The 16,541-nt window shown below is 52.4% G+C and overlaps 1 protein-coding gene across 8 annotated transcripts; it reads right to left on the bottom strand.

The window, feature by feature from the left end:
- Positions 1-1,680: 1,680 nt before the first annotated feature.
- Positions 1,681-14,920, bottom strand: LOC119534670 (long-chain fatty acid transport protein 4-like). Of its 8 annotated transcripts, none has more exons than XR_005217088.1 (6): positions 14,905-14,918; positions 11,557-11,806; positions 10,129-10,285; positions 8,691-8,817; positions 8,302-8,523; positions 7,860-8,001 (listed from the first exon to the last, which is right to left on the bottom strand). XR_005217088.1 is itself a non-coding variant. In XM_037837286.1 (4 exons), the coding sequence occupies exons 2-4, from the start codon at positions 11,713-11,715 to the stop codon at positions 7,721-7,723; spliced, it is 435 nt and encodes a 144-aa protein (XP_037693214.1). In that variant the 5' UTR covers positions 11,716-11,806; positions 14,905-14,920; the 3' UTR covers positions 1,681-7,720. The 8 variants fall into 8 exon arrangements, 2 of the variants coding, with proteins under 2 accessions (XP_037693214.1, XP_037693213.1); XR_005217089.1 differs by having other exon boundaries at positions 8,302-8,490; XR_005217085.1 differs by having other exon boundaries at positions 8,302-8,817.
- Between the last annotated feature and the right edge of the window lie 1,621 nt (positions 14,921-16,541).

Genomic DNA, 16,541 nt, shown 5'->3' with positions numbered 1-16,541 from the left:
ATGGCTCTTTCTGTTGCTGCCCTCTTTACCCAGCCTCTTCTCCAACACCCCTGCCTGACTCCTCCCCACCCTTCCCTGTGCTGTGGCCTCTCACTGGAAGCACTAACCTCACTGGTTGTCAGGAGCCCTGTGTCCAGCCCTGACTTAACACCTAATCTGCTTTGTTTCACTTTGGACAAGTTACCTCTCTTCCCTGGGCTTCAGTTTCCTGAGGCAGTAGAATTAAGATGTCTTTTAGGTCTAAAAATAAAATGTAAAGGTCCACTGAAATGAAGATGTTAGGGAATGTGGGGGTCTTGTCCTTTGCATTCCTGTATCCCTGCTATTATGGGTAGTACCTGGACCATAGTATGTGCTGAGTAAACACCTGCTGGGTGAATGCACCTTTCCAAGTCATGAGCTGGCAGGTGGGTTGTCCTTCCCTTCTCAGCCTCCATTTCTAGGGGTTTATGTTATTGTCCTTTAGAAGGACTCCAGGTTCAGACTTTCAGTTCCATAGCTGTGAGAGACAACCAAGGAAGACCCAAGTTCTCTTTTCTTGGGAACTTGAGAAGAGTTTCTCTAAAGTCTCCATAGGGTCTCCATAGGGTCTGAGAACTTTTTCTTAAAAATCCATTCCTTGCCCCTACCTGCCCCTTCTTACTTGGTCTGGGGAATGTAGTAAAGGGGAACAACCTCAGACACCTAGCTTTGCTCCCTTCACAGAAACAGCAGAAACAAGATGCATTGGATCAACTGGAGAAAGTAACGTGGTTCCCTTGCTTGCTCATTACATGGCTGATGGGTATGGGGAGGGTTCAGATGTAAAGGCTCCAGTCTCTTGCCCATTCCCAGTCTGCAGAAATAAAGGGCTCCTACCCCACCCCTCTTCTGCCCTGCCAGAGTTCCTGATAATCTGGTCTCACTGGTGGGCCCTTCCTTGGCCACGGGGGCGTGTGCTTTGCTGTTCCATCTCTGCTTCCTCCCAGTAAGGGCTGTCCCCTACCCCTATCCCCCATCCTACAGGAGAATAAACAATTTGAGCAAAATTTTGCAAAGGAGCACAGAGCTCTAAGGGAACAGCTTCAGGTGACTAGACTCTATGGTGTTCCTTCATGTCCTAGGAAACATTTCTTTTACTCTTTTCCGGGACTTGTTTGGCTTTTCTCCCAAAGGTTCAAATCCAGACCATTGGGATTCTAGTGGCTGAGAAGGCCGAGTTATATACGGCCCTGACTCGCACCCAGCAGGCAGTCAGGCAGAAAGCAGGTAGGAGCCTGGGACAACCCCTTCATCCTTCACCCTGTCACATGGTCAGCCTTCCAGTGGGATTCCTTCTTTTGGCTTCCATCTCTGTGCCTCTCTCATTCCAGGAGAGTCAGAGGATCTCATGAATCACCTGCTGTCTTCCTGTCAGCGCATAGGAGAGCTGGAGCGGACCCTGTCTGCTGTCTCCACTCAGCTGAGGCAGATGGACAGGGTGAGCCCCAGCTTCCCTGATGGGGCAGTTGGCCTAAAGGTCCCTTCTGCAGGATGGAGAGCCCTGATGCTAGAAAGCAACAGGGGACGTTTCTTCCTGCTTTAGTTAACATGGTTTGGGGTGCTTTCCTAGAGGGAGCACTGGATCTGGAGCCGGGAGCCTGAGTTTGAGCCCTGCCATTACCTGGGTAGGGCCCCAGGAGAAGGGACAAATGAAGGTGCAGAACAGCATTGGTGTAGAAATTGGGGGTGTATGTATTTATATTCACATTTTTATCTATGGTTGAAGACATATAAAATGTGTCCTAAAGGATTCATTGAAAACTCAGGACAGGAACAGGGCCACTAGGAGACACTTCACTTCTGTACCTTCAGACCAGGTGAATGTATTATCCACTCAAAGACTGAACAAAAGGTTAAAATACAAATTTAATTTCCCCCTTCATGTCTACCCTCCTTCACAAGAAAAAAAATGTGGTTATAGGGTCAGACAGAGCTGGATGTTCAAATCCCAGTTCTGCCTGTGTGACCTTAAGCGAGGGATTTAATTCAGGGGGTTTGCTGTCTGTAAAATGGGGATAATAGTAACTGCCACTTATCGTGGTTGTGAGGAATAAACGGTATTGTGTCTATAATTTGTTTGCATGGTGCCTGGTAAAGGACTCAAATGTTGGCTGGTCAAACAATGATGATAATAGTAATAACAATAGTAGCAGATATTATCTGATATTTCTGGAACTCCATTTACTAGCTCTAAATTAGTTCACTTGACCTGCTTCTTGCATCCTTACTGAGTTCTTATTGCAAGCAGAGAACATGGGGTTAGAAATACTTTGAAAAATGTAGTGTGATTCAGGGTGAGGAAGAGTTAGTTTTTGTTCTTGGCTGCACCTTTCACTTGCTAAATGCTGATGTAACTTTTCTGTTTGTAGAACAACAAAGAGTTAACCATGGAGTGTGAAAACCTCAAACTGAAGTTATATAAAGAGAGGTAGGATGGGGGAAGGCAGGTTGGGACCTTAGCCCTGGAGGGTGGTGGTAAGTGGAAGGGGTCTATAGGTGGGCATGGTGAGGAGGGTAGCACAGGTTTGGAAACGTGCAGAGTCAGGCTAGTCCCAGCTGTGCCACCAGCTTCTGTCACCTTTGACAACTCATGTCCTCTCTGGCCGGCCACTTGTAAATCTTTTGATTTCTAGGGTCCCTTCCACTGCCACAGGTGCATAGTTCTGTGCCAAGGGCAGGTGGGTTGATCGCCAAAGTGATCCTTTCTGTTCTTTATTCATGCCTTTCTCCACCGCCACTGACCACAGCAAAAACAAAGAGGACCTGAAGCGGCAGAACTTAAAATTGAAAGAGGCACTTCGGGTTTTGCTCGAGGAAAAGCCAGCCACGCAGCATGGGATGGAGGAGCTGTGCAACAAACTGGAGACGGCAGAACGCATGCCACTGGTGAGGGGCTGGGAGCCCTAGGGAGTCTGGGTCCCATCCAGCTGGGGCCAGGGGACTAGGGGATCATCCTGGCCTTCAGCCAAGAGCTGGGAACTTTGGATCCATGTTCTGGTCCTGCTATAGAATCTCCAGAGAATGATAAAAGTCCAGAATAGTGCCCTGCCCAGACGTATAGAATCAGAATCTCAGGAATAGGGCTTTTTTCCTTCAAGCATCCTGGTTGAAATCCATCATTTTAGAGATTATAAAGTTGGCCCTGCAGTCTATTTACTTTCCCCTGGGTCCAAGCCAACACTTTGGCTAAGTAACCACCAGGCTGTCAGAGTGTTGGGTCAGAGCTCTTCTTCTCCAGTTGTTTCTTCACACTGAACTATATACTCCGTCTTCATGTACCTTCCCTCTGGAGCAACCCAGGAAATGTCTCTCTCTTCCCCAGGATAGGCTTTTAGATACTTGAAAGGGGCTTGTGTGGGATCCCTTGTTTTCCGAGCTAAACAGCCCCAGTTCCTTCACATATTTCCCATGCATTCCATCACCCTCTTGTTTAAATAATTACTGTCAACACTTAGATATTGTTTGAATTTTTCACTAATGTATATGATTTTAGTTATTAAAACCAAGATCTACATGAAAATAATAAGAGGGTAGAGAAGTTCGCTGAGTCCTAGTTTCAGTTGATCCTAGCTCACACCCCTTTTGGGGAGGGGGGTGCATCCTGTGAAACAGCCTCAGATCTAACCTCGTTTTTCTTCATCCAGTTACCTCTCCAGCCTGGAGTCCCTGAGAGCTCCCAGCAGTTACAGCAGGCCCTGGAGGAGCGGGCGCAGCTGGAGATGCATGTTGGGGAGGTGAGGTTTACAGAGGGTGGGGTGTGGGAGGAGAACCCCAGGTGGCCAGGAGCAGGTGAAGCCCAGTGACAGCCCCTCCTAACTTCTGGGCCCATTCCTGCAGTTTACAGAATCACTAAGCCTCTGCAATTAGAGAGAGCTAGCTATGCAGAGGCTCTGACAGAAGAGTGCCATTTCCAGAAGAAGGTACAGCATTTATGTGAGGAGATAAGCTCTGACCTTTCACACACACACACACACAACACCCTCAGAGGTCACTTGATCTTTCTAGGCTTCTATTTACACAGCTGTAAAATGGGAATCCTATCCCTTGCTATGTTGTGTGGCCAAAGGGATTGTGTGTTTTGCTTTTTTGGAGGTGGGGGTAGAAAGGGAGATTGTAGTGAGAACAGTATGTTAAGAAAAAGGTGGCCAAGAAGCTGGGTCAGCTGCAGGAAAAGCTGGCAGAACTTAAAGAAATGGTAACCCCTGCCCTGTTTGGACAAAAGCTTAGTAGACGGGCACCATCCTCAGGGCAGGAGGTGGGGATGGGTAGTGCTTGGAACAGGGATGAAGTTGGGTTCTGGAGGACAAGAGAGCCAGCTCCAGCCTGGGAGGACAAGTGACCCTAGAGTCCTGCAGAGCCTGGGACTATTCATTACCCCAGGCTCTCTGACTTTAGGATGGGTAACCCTGGGCCATAGGTCATTTTCCTGGCTTGAGGCACTGAGTCCCTGGTTATAGGGAAAGAGACAGTGATATGATGGGAGGCTCCTTGCAGTCAGACCTGGATTCCCATATGGGCTGTGCTGGTCACTATTCATTTGACATCTCTATGCATCAGTTACCTTAACTTTGGGAGGAGACGAACATTTTCTCTTGGTTTCCTTGCCCTCTGATTTCCCTTGGTCCTTCCCCCTCCCCTGGGGGCTGGTGGGTCAGACACTACCCCAGCCATTGAACAACAGGTGAGCACACTGAGGCCCAGAGAGGGGAGGGCTCCTCTCAGCTTCACTGTGTAACCCTCTTCCTCAGTATTCCCCCCACACAAGCACTTCTTGCCTGCAGGTGGCTTTTCTGAACTTGGCTGTAGCCAGTTCTAAAAAGAATATGCACATCTGCAGGGGCAGCTGAAGGAGCAAAATGTTCACCTCTAGCACTTGTCACTCCAGGTGATCTCATCTCAGCCTGAGCCGGAGGCCCCTCCTCCCCCCAGGACCAGTGGGGACAGCGTGTCTGTGGAGACCTACCAGGCCCTACAGGTGGCCATGGAAAAGCTGCAGGTGAGTGAGTGTCTCCTGACATGGACCAACAAGGGTTGGGGGCAGATCGCTGCTGTGCCCTGACCCTGTCATTTTGGCTCCAGGAACGGGTCATCCACCTCATGGATGAAAAAGTGGCCATGAAGGAGCAGATGGAAGAGCTGGAACATCACCTGGGCCTGGGCAACAATCCCTGCATCCCCTTCTTTTACCGGGCTAATGAAAACCTAAACATCCTAGTGATCTAAGATCCTGACACTAGCAGGGAAAGCCCGGTGACCTGGGGCTGGGGTCTCTGCCCCCACTTCTTCCCTACCGACCCTCCCCTGCCTCCTTGCCTGCCCCCCCTTTTCTACCACACATTCACCTCCCAGTGTCCTCCATACTGCCCCCTCTCCACCACCCACAGCAGCCCAGCACCCTACTGGCTGGTACATGCACACAGACCTGGGGCACACAGCCACTGGGCACACTGAAGGGCACGCATGGGCTGAGTCACAACACAGAAGCTCACCCACACACAGAAGGCATTTGCAGCAGCTCCCTGCACACCGGCATGTTCAGAGGGCCATCCACCCTGTTCCATAAGGGGCAGGGCTTGCTTTCTTGGGGTCTGGCTGTCACTTTTCAGCCCAAGAGTCTTCCATGGCTCCCTACTGCCCATAGCACTGAGTCCCAACAAGTCAAAACTCCTCTGTGGCCTTTGAAGATTCCCCAAACCTTCCCTGCCCTACCCAGGGCAACCTGCTCGCATTCCTCCTTGCTCTCTGCATTCTCTCCTCTGCCAGGCGGCTCTCCTCAATATACCCCATGTGAAACCTTTCCATCACTCAGAAAGATCTGTTGGGCAATGCTGCAAAACCCGCCAGCTGAGAGCCTGCCGTGGAGTAATGCCACCTTAGACTTTCCAGCCGCAGCTGAGTCACCACATGACTGCAGCTCTTTGCACGACCCCAGGTGAGGCCAACTGAAGGACCGCTGAGCTGAGCTTCACCCCCAATTCTTAGACTCATGAGCAAATACAGTCATTATTTTAGGCTATAATTAGGTTTTGTGGTGGTTTGTTCTGCAGCAAAGCCTATCTGAAATCCTAAGTCTGATAGCTTCCTGTCTCTTCTGGACAAGAAGCCACAGTGGCCATCCAATCCTCGGGAAACTCCCAGTCTTGGTCAAGAGTTCAGCACTAGCGTCCCCACCCTCGGCTACACTGAAGCCCAAGACCCACCCCCTGCTTCAGAGGCCTAGGTGCCCGCTACTGGGCAGGGGCCAGATCATCAGGGAAAGGCTTTCACCAGGGGGCAGGAGTTGCCATGAGGACCCCATGGGAGGCACCCAGGCAGAAGTGGTCAGAGGCTGAGTAGTGGGGAGAGCCAGGAAGGGCCAGGGTCTGGGCACAAGCCTCAGTGCTTCTAGGCACCCACCAGAGAACTTCCAAGAGGCCTCAGCAGAGCAACAGCTGGAAGGATGGCATTGCCCTGCTGGTGGGAGAGGGCAAACTGCTCATCTCTCACCCAGATGTCTGTGACAGCCCTTGCACTCCTCTCCCCACCTATAGTCCTCTCCCCTGCACACAGCAGCTGAGCTCTTGTCCTGGGTTCTGGCCCCTGCTGGCCTCTCTATCCCACCACACTCCTCGGCCCACCCCTCACTCTCTGCTCCAGCTTCAGGGGCCTCCTTTCATTCCTCCAGCTCCCAAGCTCCTTCCTGCTTCAGGAGCTTTGTGCTCGCTGTTCCCACAGCCTGGAATGCCTCCCTCCCTCCATAAAATCTTCCTTTGCATTCCTGTCTCAGCTTAAACATTTCCTTCCAGGGGAACTTCCCAGTTATCCCAGCAGTAGGCCAAACCCCTTTCATCTGCTTTGTGGACAGCCTGGTCACTTCATTGCATATATCTTAGGAATTCCTACAGCTCCATGAACTACTCTAGAACCTTCAAGAAGGCAAAGGCCCTGTCAAAACTTATTACCTGTATCCCCAAGGCCTAGCACAGTGACTGGTTCCTAGTAGGCACCCAACAGATATTTGTTCCATTAACAAATGAAGGAACCTCCTCTCCCGGAAGGCTCAGTCTGCTCACGCATACAATGGGAGGTCAGTTTACCATGACCCAGTAAGGCTGTGGGTAAAGGTCAAATGACAGCCACCCAGGCTTTTCTAGAAGTAAACATGCAAGGGGCTAGATCTGAAACCTGAGAGTTGGAGTGGGTTTTGGGAGAGACCTGTTTTGTGCAGCTCGGGCAGGAAGCACAGGAAGATGGGGCATGTGTACAGGGGCAGCTCCTTCTCCAGGACCTGAGCAAAGTGCTCCAGGTCACAGCTGCCAGTGGGGTTGGCCAGAGCAGCCATTCTGGCCTGACCCTCAGTTCCTGGAGGCAGTAAGGTGGACAGTGAGCAGCTGGTGGCAGGGAGCCCCTGGGTGGTACTGGCCAGCTGACCCTCCACCTGCCCACCCATGCCTTCCCCCACACACCTGGCACCTCGACACCATAAACGGCCACACTGGCCACGTCCTGCAGGCAGCTGAGTGTGCCCTCCATGGTGGACACGTTCTCCCCTTCCAGTGGAACGTGTCCCCAGTGCTGTCTCAGAAGCACAGGCAGCCCAGCTCGTCCATCACCAGCACATCGCCTAGGGAGGGGTGGTGTGTGGCAGAGCTTGGGCCTGCCCTGGCTCCTGACTCAGAGGTGTAGACCAGGCAGTCCTCGCTGGATCCCAAGGATTTGTTTACCACAAGGCCTGGAAGTGGGGGAGCCCTCGGGAGGTGTTCTCTGAAGGCGGCGGGGAGTTCCCCTCATTCCCCTCCCCCAGGAAGGGGCTACTAAGGGAGGAAGGGGGCTGTGAAGAGCTGGGGAGAGGTGTCCGCCCACAGGTGAGGTAGGCCTGGTCCTCTTTCCTGAAGCCATCCTTGGTGATCTTCTTGTTACTGTCACCTTGGTTGAAGTAGCTGTCGAAGCGGCGCAGGGGGTCCTGCCGGAGGATGTGGCCCACCAGCTGGCCTGGCTCACCTGGGGGCAGGGAAGGCAGAGTCGGATTTGGAAACACCCCCAGGTTGTCTCTTCCACCTGTTCCTTCCACCCCTGAACACACCCTGTGTCCTGATCTAACTTCCATTCACACTGCTTCCCAGGAAATGCCCCATTTCTCCCCGTAGCCCAGGAGCACCCTTGGGGCAGGGAGCTTATCTGGGCATCTCTGACACTGGTAGACCCTCAGTAATGTCTGTCACTGAATGCATGGGAAGATGAACAAATAAACAATGGGTGGCCAAGTTCCACGTGGACAGTCTGAGCAAAGCTAGTGCTTACCGAGCCCCTCGTCTGTGCCTGGAGGAGCTTTACACTGTCACAGCTAATCCTCAGGTCAGCCTGATGGAGCGGGTGCTGCTTTCATCCCCATTTGCCGATGAGGAAACTCAGGGAGAAAGGCTGAATAACTTGTCCGTGTCCCAGAGCCAAGTGGCTGAGCCGGGATCAAACCCAGGCAGCCTGGAGAGTCTTCTCGAGTCAACACGAAAACAAATGAATGGACTGATGGAGGGATGGATGGTGAAGGAATGAATGGATAAAAGAAATGAAAACTTGTAGAACTAAGAGAAGAACTGACTGATGGCCACTGGTCAGAATAGGGCTCCCCACCCACTGGCACCTGTGCTCTTTCTCTCCTGGAACAACCCCAACTCCAGCCCCACACAGACCTGGTTGGCAGGGAACGCAGACACCACCAGGCCTCCAGATCAGCTCCAAGGTGTCCTCATTGACATGCACCAGCCAGATGGGGTACACGAAGGTCAGGATGCAGCTGTTGAAGCCACAGTCGCCCACCTGTGAAAACCAAGACTTGTGCCTGGACCAAGCCTAGGGATACAAGAGGGACTAAGATGGGCACAGTCTCAGCCCTAGAGGGGGGGGTCACAGCCTAGTAGGACAGTCAGATGAGTGCACAGGCAATTCCAGTACCAGGCACAAAGTCCTGGGATGAGGGTGGGAAGCACAGGACCTGTCAACACACAGCAGAGGCACTTGACACAGGCTTGAGGGGAGGTGGGAGCCCGAGGGTGGGCTTCCTGAAGGAGGTGATGCCCATGCCAAGCCTTAAGAGTGTGGGTAGGCATTATGCAGGAAGTGGGATGTTCCAGGTGGAGGAAGAGACTGTGCAGCTTCTACAACAGTGACCACTTATTTACCCTCCCCCCCTTCATGCCTGAACAGGGACCATCACATTGTCATTTCTGAATGAGGTTCAATCCCACCACACATGAGGTCAGGAATTCTGTGGGATGACTCTGCATATTAAATAGCAACCATCTCATGCTCTCTGAATGCCTGCCATATGCCAGCCCTAGGCTGGGCACCATGAGGGCACCAGGGTGAATCAGCCACAGTCTCTGCCCTCAGGTAGCTGACAAAAGCACCAAAGAGACAGGACATGCACGCAAGGGAGCTTAAATAAGAATGACCATGACCACTAACTAAGCACTTCTCGCCACACTCTAGCTTCAGGGCTTTACCCACTGTTATCTTTTCGATCCTCAGAGCCATCCTATAAACTAGGTGGCTTTTACTGTCCTCAGTTTTATGGCTGAGGGAATAAAAAGTCAGATTTCCAGAGTAACAGAAGGTAAGAGGTAGAGCTGGGATATGAACTCAGATCTGGCTTGACAGTCTAAGCTCTGAGCCACTAATCAATGCATCAAGCTGAGCAGTTTCACAAGGAAAGTGTGAGAGCCAAAGGGGCAAGGCAGTCTGGGGTGTAGGGGGAGAGAGGTGCAGCCCCGGAACGCTGCCTGGAAGAGGTGGAGGGGAAGGCAGCCAGTGCAGGGAGATCAAGGAGAAGACCCAGCATGTCTTACACTGAAAAGGGGCTTGATGACTATTGAAAGTCTTGCCTCTCACCCCCTCCCCCAGCCAAAATTCGGACACAGCAGCTTCCTGCTCATGTCAGGCATAAATGAAGGCTCGCTCAACAAATCAAAGAACTGGATTTTGTGTGCTGGGCACTTTCACATACATTAGCCCATTAACCCTTCAGTGACCCCTGGAGTGTCCCATGGAAGTACCCAGTTTTCTGGCCCCAATGTCAGTGCTCTGTCCTCAGCCCATCTTGGAACCCCTCTGTGGGCGTGAGGAACCCACCTGTGATGCCCTTCTCAGGGGGACTGGGCAGGTGCTGGGGGCATCTTCCAGTAGGGGTCTAGGTGCTCTGTGCCAGAAGGCACTGCCCTGGGCTCCCAGGAGCCAGAGCAGAAGAGGCTCAGTGAGGGACCCAGGCCAGCAGGGATCTCACAGACAGCTGTAGGGGAGACAGGGCAGGTCAGCAGCTAGTCCAGGAAACCCCCTGTCCCAGGACCTCTGTTCAGGTCAGTGCCAGCCGTGTTGTCAGGGGAGACTGACTGGGCCACCCCCAGAGATGGTAAAGCCCCTGGGGCTTCATACCAAGGAAGTTGCTGATTGCAGCAACATCCCCATTAGCAGCTGGCTCTCATCACAGCAGGTTCCTTACATGCCTTCTCCTGCTGACATGGCCCTATGAAGTAGGTACCAGTAACAGCTGATTTTTCAGATGAGGAAGTGGAGGCTGTGAGAATCGGAGGGTCTTACTCACAGCTATAATGTGCTGGACCTGGGATGCAATGCCAGTTCTGCCTCACACCAAGGTTTGAGCACTTCACAGCTGTACTAACTACTCCATGGGGTCTAGATAGAAGGGAGAAATGGGGGGTCAGAGTCCAGCAGCCTTCGAGCCCCTTCAGAGAGTGGGAACCTTCTCTCAGGCTCCCCTGGGTCCTGCACAGACACCCAGATAATCCTGTGCCCTGGGCATGGGCCGGTCCTGGCCTGCTCAGCCCCACTCCCTCTGGCTTCCTCATGTTTGTCCAAACCTCTCCCCTCTCCCCACTAAATCTTCCCCTTTCTGCATCTTAATAACCTTCCCTATTATCCTACCACCACAGCAGTGTCGGGAGAAAGAACACAGACACTGTAGTCAAATTTGAGTTCCTCCACTCACCAGCTGTGTGACCTTGGGTGAGTTCCTCAAACTCCACTGAATCTCAGTCTCCTCATCCATAAAACCTATATGACAATCTCTACCTTACCCTATGTTTGTGAAGATTAAAGCTGCTGTTTCTAAAGTACCCAGCTAGCACACTGTCAGTGCTCAATGGAGTAGCAAATAAAACACAAGCTCTGAAGACAGCAGGGAATGGATTTGTGTTCCCATTTTACAGATGAGGCAAATGAGGCCTAATGAGTCTCATTATATCTGGGTGTTTGCCCAGCATCCCACACTGTGCTTAGTACTTCAGGTGAAGTATCTTCTTGAAAACAGGGCAAGGGAGGAACCAACGGTCTCAGGAAACTGAAGTTCAGAGAATTCACATCTCTTACTAGTATCTGCAGTTTACCCGCAGCAGAGCCCAGGTGGTCTGACTCTAGGGCTCCTGCCCTTGCCCACTGAGCCACACAGCCTCTGCCACCTGGGGGTGGGTGGGCGGCACAAGGTCCTAAGGGACACTCCACTACCACTGCTCCCTCCCTGGAGCTCACTGGGGACCATCTCACTGTCAAAGATGAGGGCCCGTGCCCTGGAGGTGGTCAGGCAGTGGCGCAGGGTGCCCCTCTGGAGGTTGGTGTTGATGAGTGCCACCTCCACGCCCAGCTTGGCCATGCCGAGCCACAGGTCCACGAACTCACTGTTCTCCACGAAGAGGGCAGCCACATCTCCTAAGGCCAGGCCCTGGGCTTACAGGAAGTTGGCCATGCTGCTCAAATAGTCTTCCAGCTGGCAGAAGTTCCAATGCATGTCTGTGCCCTGTAAGATCAGAGTTGTCTTGTCAGGATGGCATGGAACCATCAAAGTAAACAAAATGGGCACTGTCCACTGCAGCTGCAGGTACCGCCACACTTCTGCCTTCACTTCTAGGAGCACCAGGTCACCCTGTGTGACAGCAAAGGAGCCATGACTGCTAGGGAGTGGGGGTGGGGGCTAACACTCCAGCCAGCCCAGGGTGTGCCACTTCTGAGCACCATCTGCCTGCCAAGTACTGCGTAAGCCCCACAACGTGCATCATCTCACTGATTCTTCACAACAATGAGCAGAGACTGGCATGATTACTCTCTGTACTGTACAGAGGAGGAAACTGAGGCTCCAGTGGGACAATGGCTTGTCCAGGGCTTCCTAGATGGGATATGGCCAACCCAGGATATCAACACCAAGCCTCTCTGGCGCCACAGTTCAACTTCTACCCTCTAAGCTCTGCTCTGAACCCGCTACTCTGTCAGAAGCCTTGCAGGGGTCTCCTGGTCCCCAAGTTAAAGTTCAAACTCCTAATTTTGGGCCCCTCAGAGCCCCTGATTTGAACTTGCCCCCCACCACTCATTACCACAGTAAATAAAGGATGGGTTTGCCAAGGGGGGGACTCTGTCTTGTTCACTGTCTCCTCCCCTGTATCCTGCTCAGCGCCAAGCACAGAGCAAGTTCAGTGTTTGTGGAACCACCTGGAAACATCCCCCTACTCTGCACCCCCCCCACCCCTCCAGTTTCTGACCCCCAGAATTCTCACAGCTCTCAGACCTTGCTGCCTTTGTTGACGCTGTTCCCTCTGGTTGGAACACCCTCTTCTCACTTCCTTGGAGGTACAATTCAAGTACGACTACTTTTCCTCCAAGAGGCCTCTCTGGTTCCCAAGCCCCTGACCTGAGGCTACCTCTCCTTGCTCCACACTCCCTCAGCTCAGCACCATGGTCACTCATCTCATTTTGTAATCAATGCAGATGGACAAATGCTCAGCCACCTATTCTAGGTACAGGTCACTGCTGGGCACGGGGACACATTGGAGCGAGTCCACCAGGGTCTCTGTCCACATGGCACTGCCAGTTTAGGGCTTTACTGTGTACCCTTCTTATCTCCCTGACCAGTCTGAGCCTGGCCGAGGAGTGGACCTGCCTTGTTCCCACTGGGTCCCAGAGCCCAGCCCAGCCTCTGGCACAGAGGAGGAGAAAGCAGGTATTTTCGGTACAGGATGCCCCTGTGGACCATGTCTGACTTTCCTGGGGGAGTGGGTTCTCCAAGACATCTGACTCAGGGCCCTGCTTTAGGATGTCAGTGCCCCTCATGCCCTCCCTGACTCATGCCAACCCAAGAGCAGGGCCTTTCTCAGAGGATAGGTCTTCAACCTCTCAGGAGCTGCAGGTGTCCATGCAACACACCTGGGTGTTCAACGGATAACCTAGGCCCCAAGCCTGCTCCAGGCTAGGGAACTCAGCACAATTCCCCAAGAGGAGATTTTGACCTTGCAGATGGAGGTACTAAGTACTGCCACATAAAGTGTGTGGAGCAAAGCTGCGCCTTTGGGGTCCTGATGCCCTGTGCTGGCAGAGGCTATAGGGTCAGACCTGGGGAGATTTGGGGGATTAGAAACCTGGCAGGTCATGGGAGATTGAGCAAAGGGGTAGATGTGGAACTCACAAGACATCACACCTGAGAGTGTTGACAAACATCCAGATAAAGCACCAGCAGCCAGAGCCCAGGTAAAGGAGCAGCAGGGATAACCCCACCTGGGTCCAGGGTAGTTTCAGCACCAACTGGGAGAACAGCAGCACTCCCATCAGTCATGCCCCAAGCAGCATCATGGCCTGTGGGCATAGGACAGCCAGCAGACCCAAAACCTAGGTCCCCTAACTCCTGGCCCAAACAGCCAGGGAACTGCTACTCCAAAGGGTCAAAATATGGTGAAGCTAGTGGCACTGAATAGGAATGCTGAGGTCAGGGATCCATTTCCAGGCTTGGCTCCCAGGGCTGGCTGGGAGAGGTAGGCTAGAGGCACGGGACTTAAGGTGAGGAGTCCAGGGGGGAGAGGCAGGAGGCTGGGTTCTAGTCCCCTAGTCCACCTTTGCCCGCCACTTTGTGTGACCTTGGGAAAGTCCTTTTCCCACTTTAGGCTTTAGTTCCCTCCTCTGGACAATGGGTGTAGTGAGACTTGCCATCAGAGGACCTTTCAGCCAGAAAAGAGGAGTCCACTTTCCTGGATGCTTATTAGGGTGGGGAGCTCGACTCCCAACCCAGACACTCAGGCTGGTTCTGTGGATGACCAAGCCAAGCCACAAAACCCAAATGAGCAGCTTCCTCAGAAAGGGGACCAGGTTCAGACCTTGTTCCCAGTCTCAGGCAGCTCCATGCTCTGCCTGCGATAGAGGACTGAAGAGCAAAGGGGTTGGAGCCTGAGAGGTGCCTGTGAGGTAAGGAGTAAAGGTGACTGAGGGAGAGGAAGAGGGCCTTGAAGGCACCCACACACATACACAGCCAGTGGCTCAGCTGAATCCTTGGGGGCTGGGGCTGAGAGCGAGGTAATGGCTGACTGTGCCACAAGGGCTGGCCTAGGATTAGGACTCTCAGGCTCTATCCCTGGTGCTTTACGGACTTATTTAAGGGGCAGCAATTGGGACTCAGTTTCCTTTCCGGTTTTCCTATTCCTGGGGAGAGGCTGAAGGTCACGGCTGTGAAGTAGCCTTAGCGCCTCCAAGCCAGATGATGACATGACAGGGGCCTAAGGAAGCCCTTTACAAACTACCCGCCCCTCTCGCAGAAAGCCCAAAGCTGGAAGGGCCGAACCAGCAGCGTCCCAACACTGACGCCTGGGTCTTCAGGGTCGGAGAACCTCTGGGCTCTCCGAGCCCACCAGGACAGGGGTCAGGATCCCCTCCCGGAAGTCGGGATGGGCCGAGGAGAGGAGGGGCGCCCCATTCCCTCGGGCCCCCGTCCCGGGTCCTGCGGACCCCCAGAGAGCGAGGGTAGCAGAGCGCCCAGCGAGAAGTTAGAGCGGCAGGGCGCGCCCCCATTACCTCTCCCGACTCGGCCGGGCATATTCCCCGGTTCGCTCGCCGCAAGCCAAACATCATCCCGCGACTTACCCGCCGTCGGTGCGCCCTGCGTGCGGGTCATCCTCGGGCGCCGGTCCCGCACTGCCCGCTGGGAATTGTAGTTCGTTCGCGCCGCGCCCGGCTTCCGAGATCCCGGAGACCTCGTAGGACTTCGGCGGGCTTCCTTCTACCTCTCATCCCCGGTTCCTGGGTGCCGGGGTCGTGGGAAAAGAGCCGTCATCCGCAGCATCAGCCGAGAGTGCGGAATCCGCGCCTCAAGCCCCGGCAGACTTTAGCAAAGGCCTAGCATCCCGCCGAGAGAAAGCTAAAAAGGGCGGTTCCGGGCGGAGGCTGAGCAAGGGGTCGTCTCAGATACATGTCTCTGTGGTACGATGTGGAGCACTGGACTTCCAGCTAAACGTGGCGTGGCTGTTTAAGTGTTGTGAGTTCGGGTCTCACCAAATTTTGACAGCTTCCCTGCAGAAGTTTTACAGCCTCCAGAAGGTTCAGAAGACGGCCGGCTACCGGCATACCTGAGTCTTGCTGAGTCCTCCAGGCCAGGAGTGTTATTGAGGCCCAGGAATCCTTTCCCATCCGTGGGTCTCTTCTAAGCAGCGGAAAACCTGTTTGAGGTGGCTGTAGTGGATCCGCTGGAATAGTGGATGGCACATGACAGACGAGGAATAAATGAACAAATTCCTCAACAGTTGGAAACACCCTCACGTCCGAGTACTCCCAGCCTGGGGCTGAAGTGTACCACAACTTGTATGCTAGGGAGAGCACTGTCCCTGTGCAGTGTTAAGAGCATGGTCTGGGTTTGAAGAGTGCCTCTGTTACTACTGGCTGTATGATATTAGCAAGTTGCTTAACTTCCTAAAAAAATGGTTATTAAGTGGTCAATACCTTGACATTAAGTACGTTGACAATACTGTATAACAGTCACTACTATCTATTTCCAGACTATTTTCATCATCCCAACTCAAAACTCATACTAATTCAGCAATAATTCCCCACTGCCCACTCCCCCACCCCAGTTAACTACTATTTGTCCTTTTGTGTCTGGCTTATTTCACTCAAGGTGACATCTTCAAATTTCATCTATATTGTAGCATGTACTAGCACTTCACTTCTTTTTATGGCTGAGTAATATTCCGTTATATGGATATACCATTTTTGTCTAGCCATTCAAATGATGGACACATGACTTGCTTCTACCTTTTGGCTATTGTACAATGCTGCAATGAACATCAGTACACAAACATCTGTTTGAGTTCCTCCTTTCAATTATTTTAGGTATATACCTAGGAATAGAATTGTAGAGTCATATGGTAATTCCATACTTAACTTTCCGAGGAAAATCCATTGCATACTATGGAGTCATGAAGATATTTCCCTAAATTTTCTTGTAAGGGTTTTATAGCATTAGCTTTTCTATTTAGGTCATTGGTCCATTTTGAAGTATTTTTTGTATATGGGGAGAGCCACATTCATTTTTTTGCATGTGGATTTCTAGTTGTCCCAGCACTGTTTAAGATACTATTTTTGACCCTTGTCAAAAATTAACTGGCCACAGATGTGTGGATTTATTTATGAACTCTCAATTCTAGTCTATAGCTCTATATGTCTGTCCTTTGTCAGTATGAGCATTTTGGTTACTGTAGCTTTGTAGTAAATTTAAAACCAGGAAG

This window comes from Choloepus didactylus, chromosome 5 (genome assembly GCF_015220235.1).
Source record: "Choloepus didactylus isolate mChoDid1 chromosome 5, mChoDid1.pri, whole genome shotgun sequence".
Lineage (NCBI taxonomy): Eukaryota > Metazoa > Chordata > Mammalia > Pilosa > Megalonychidae > Choloepus > Choloepus didactylus.
Note: the sequence above shows the minus strand (reverse complement) of the source record. Positions and strands in the feature narration are given on the sequence as shown.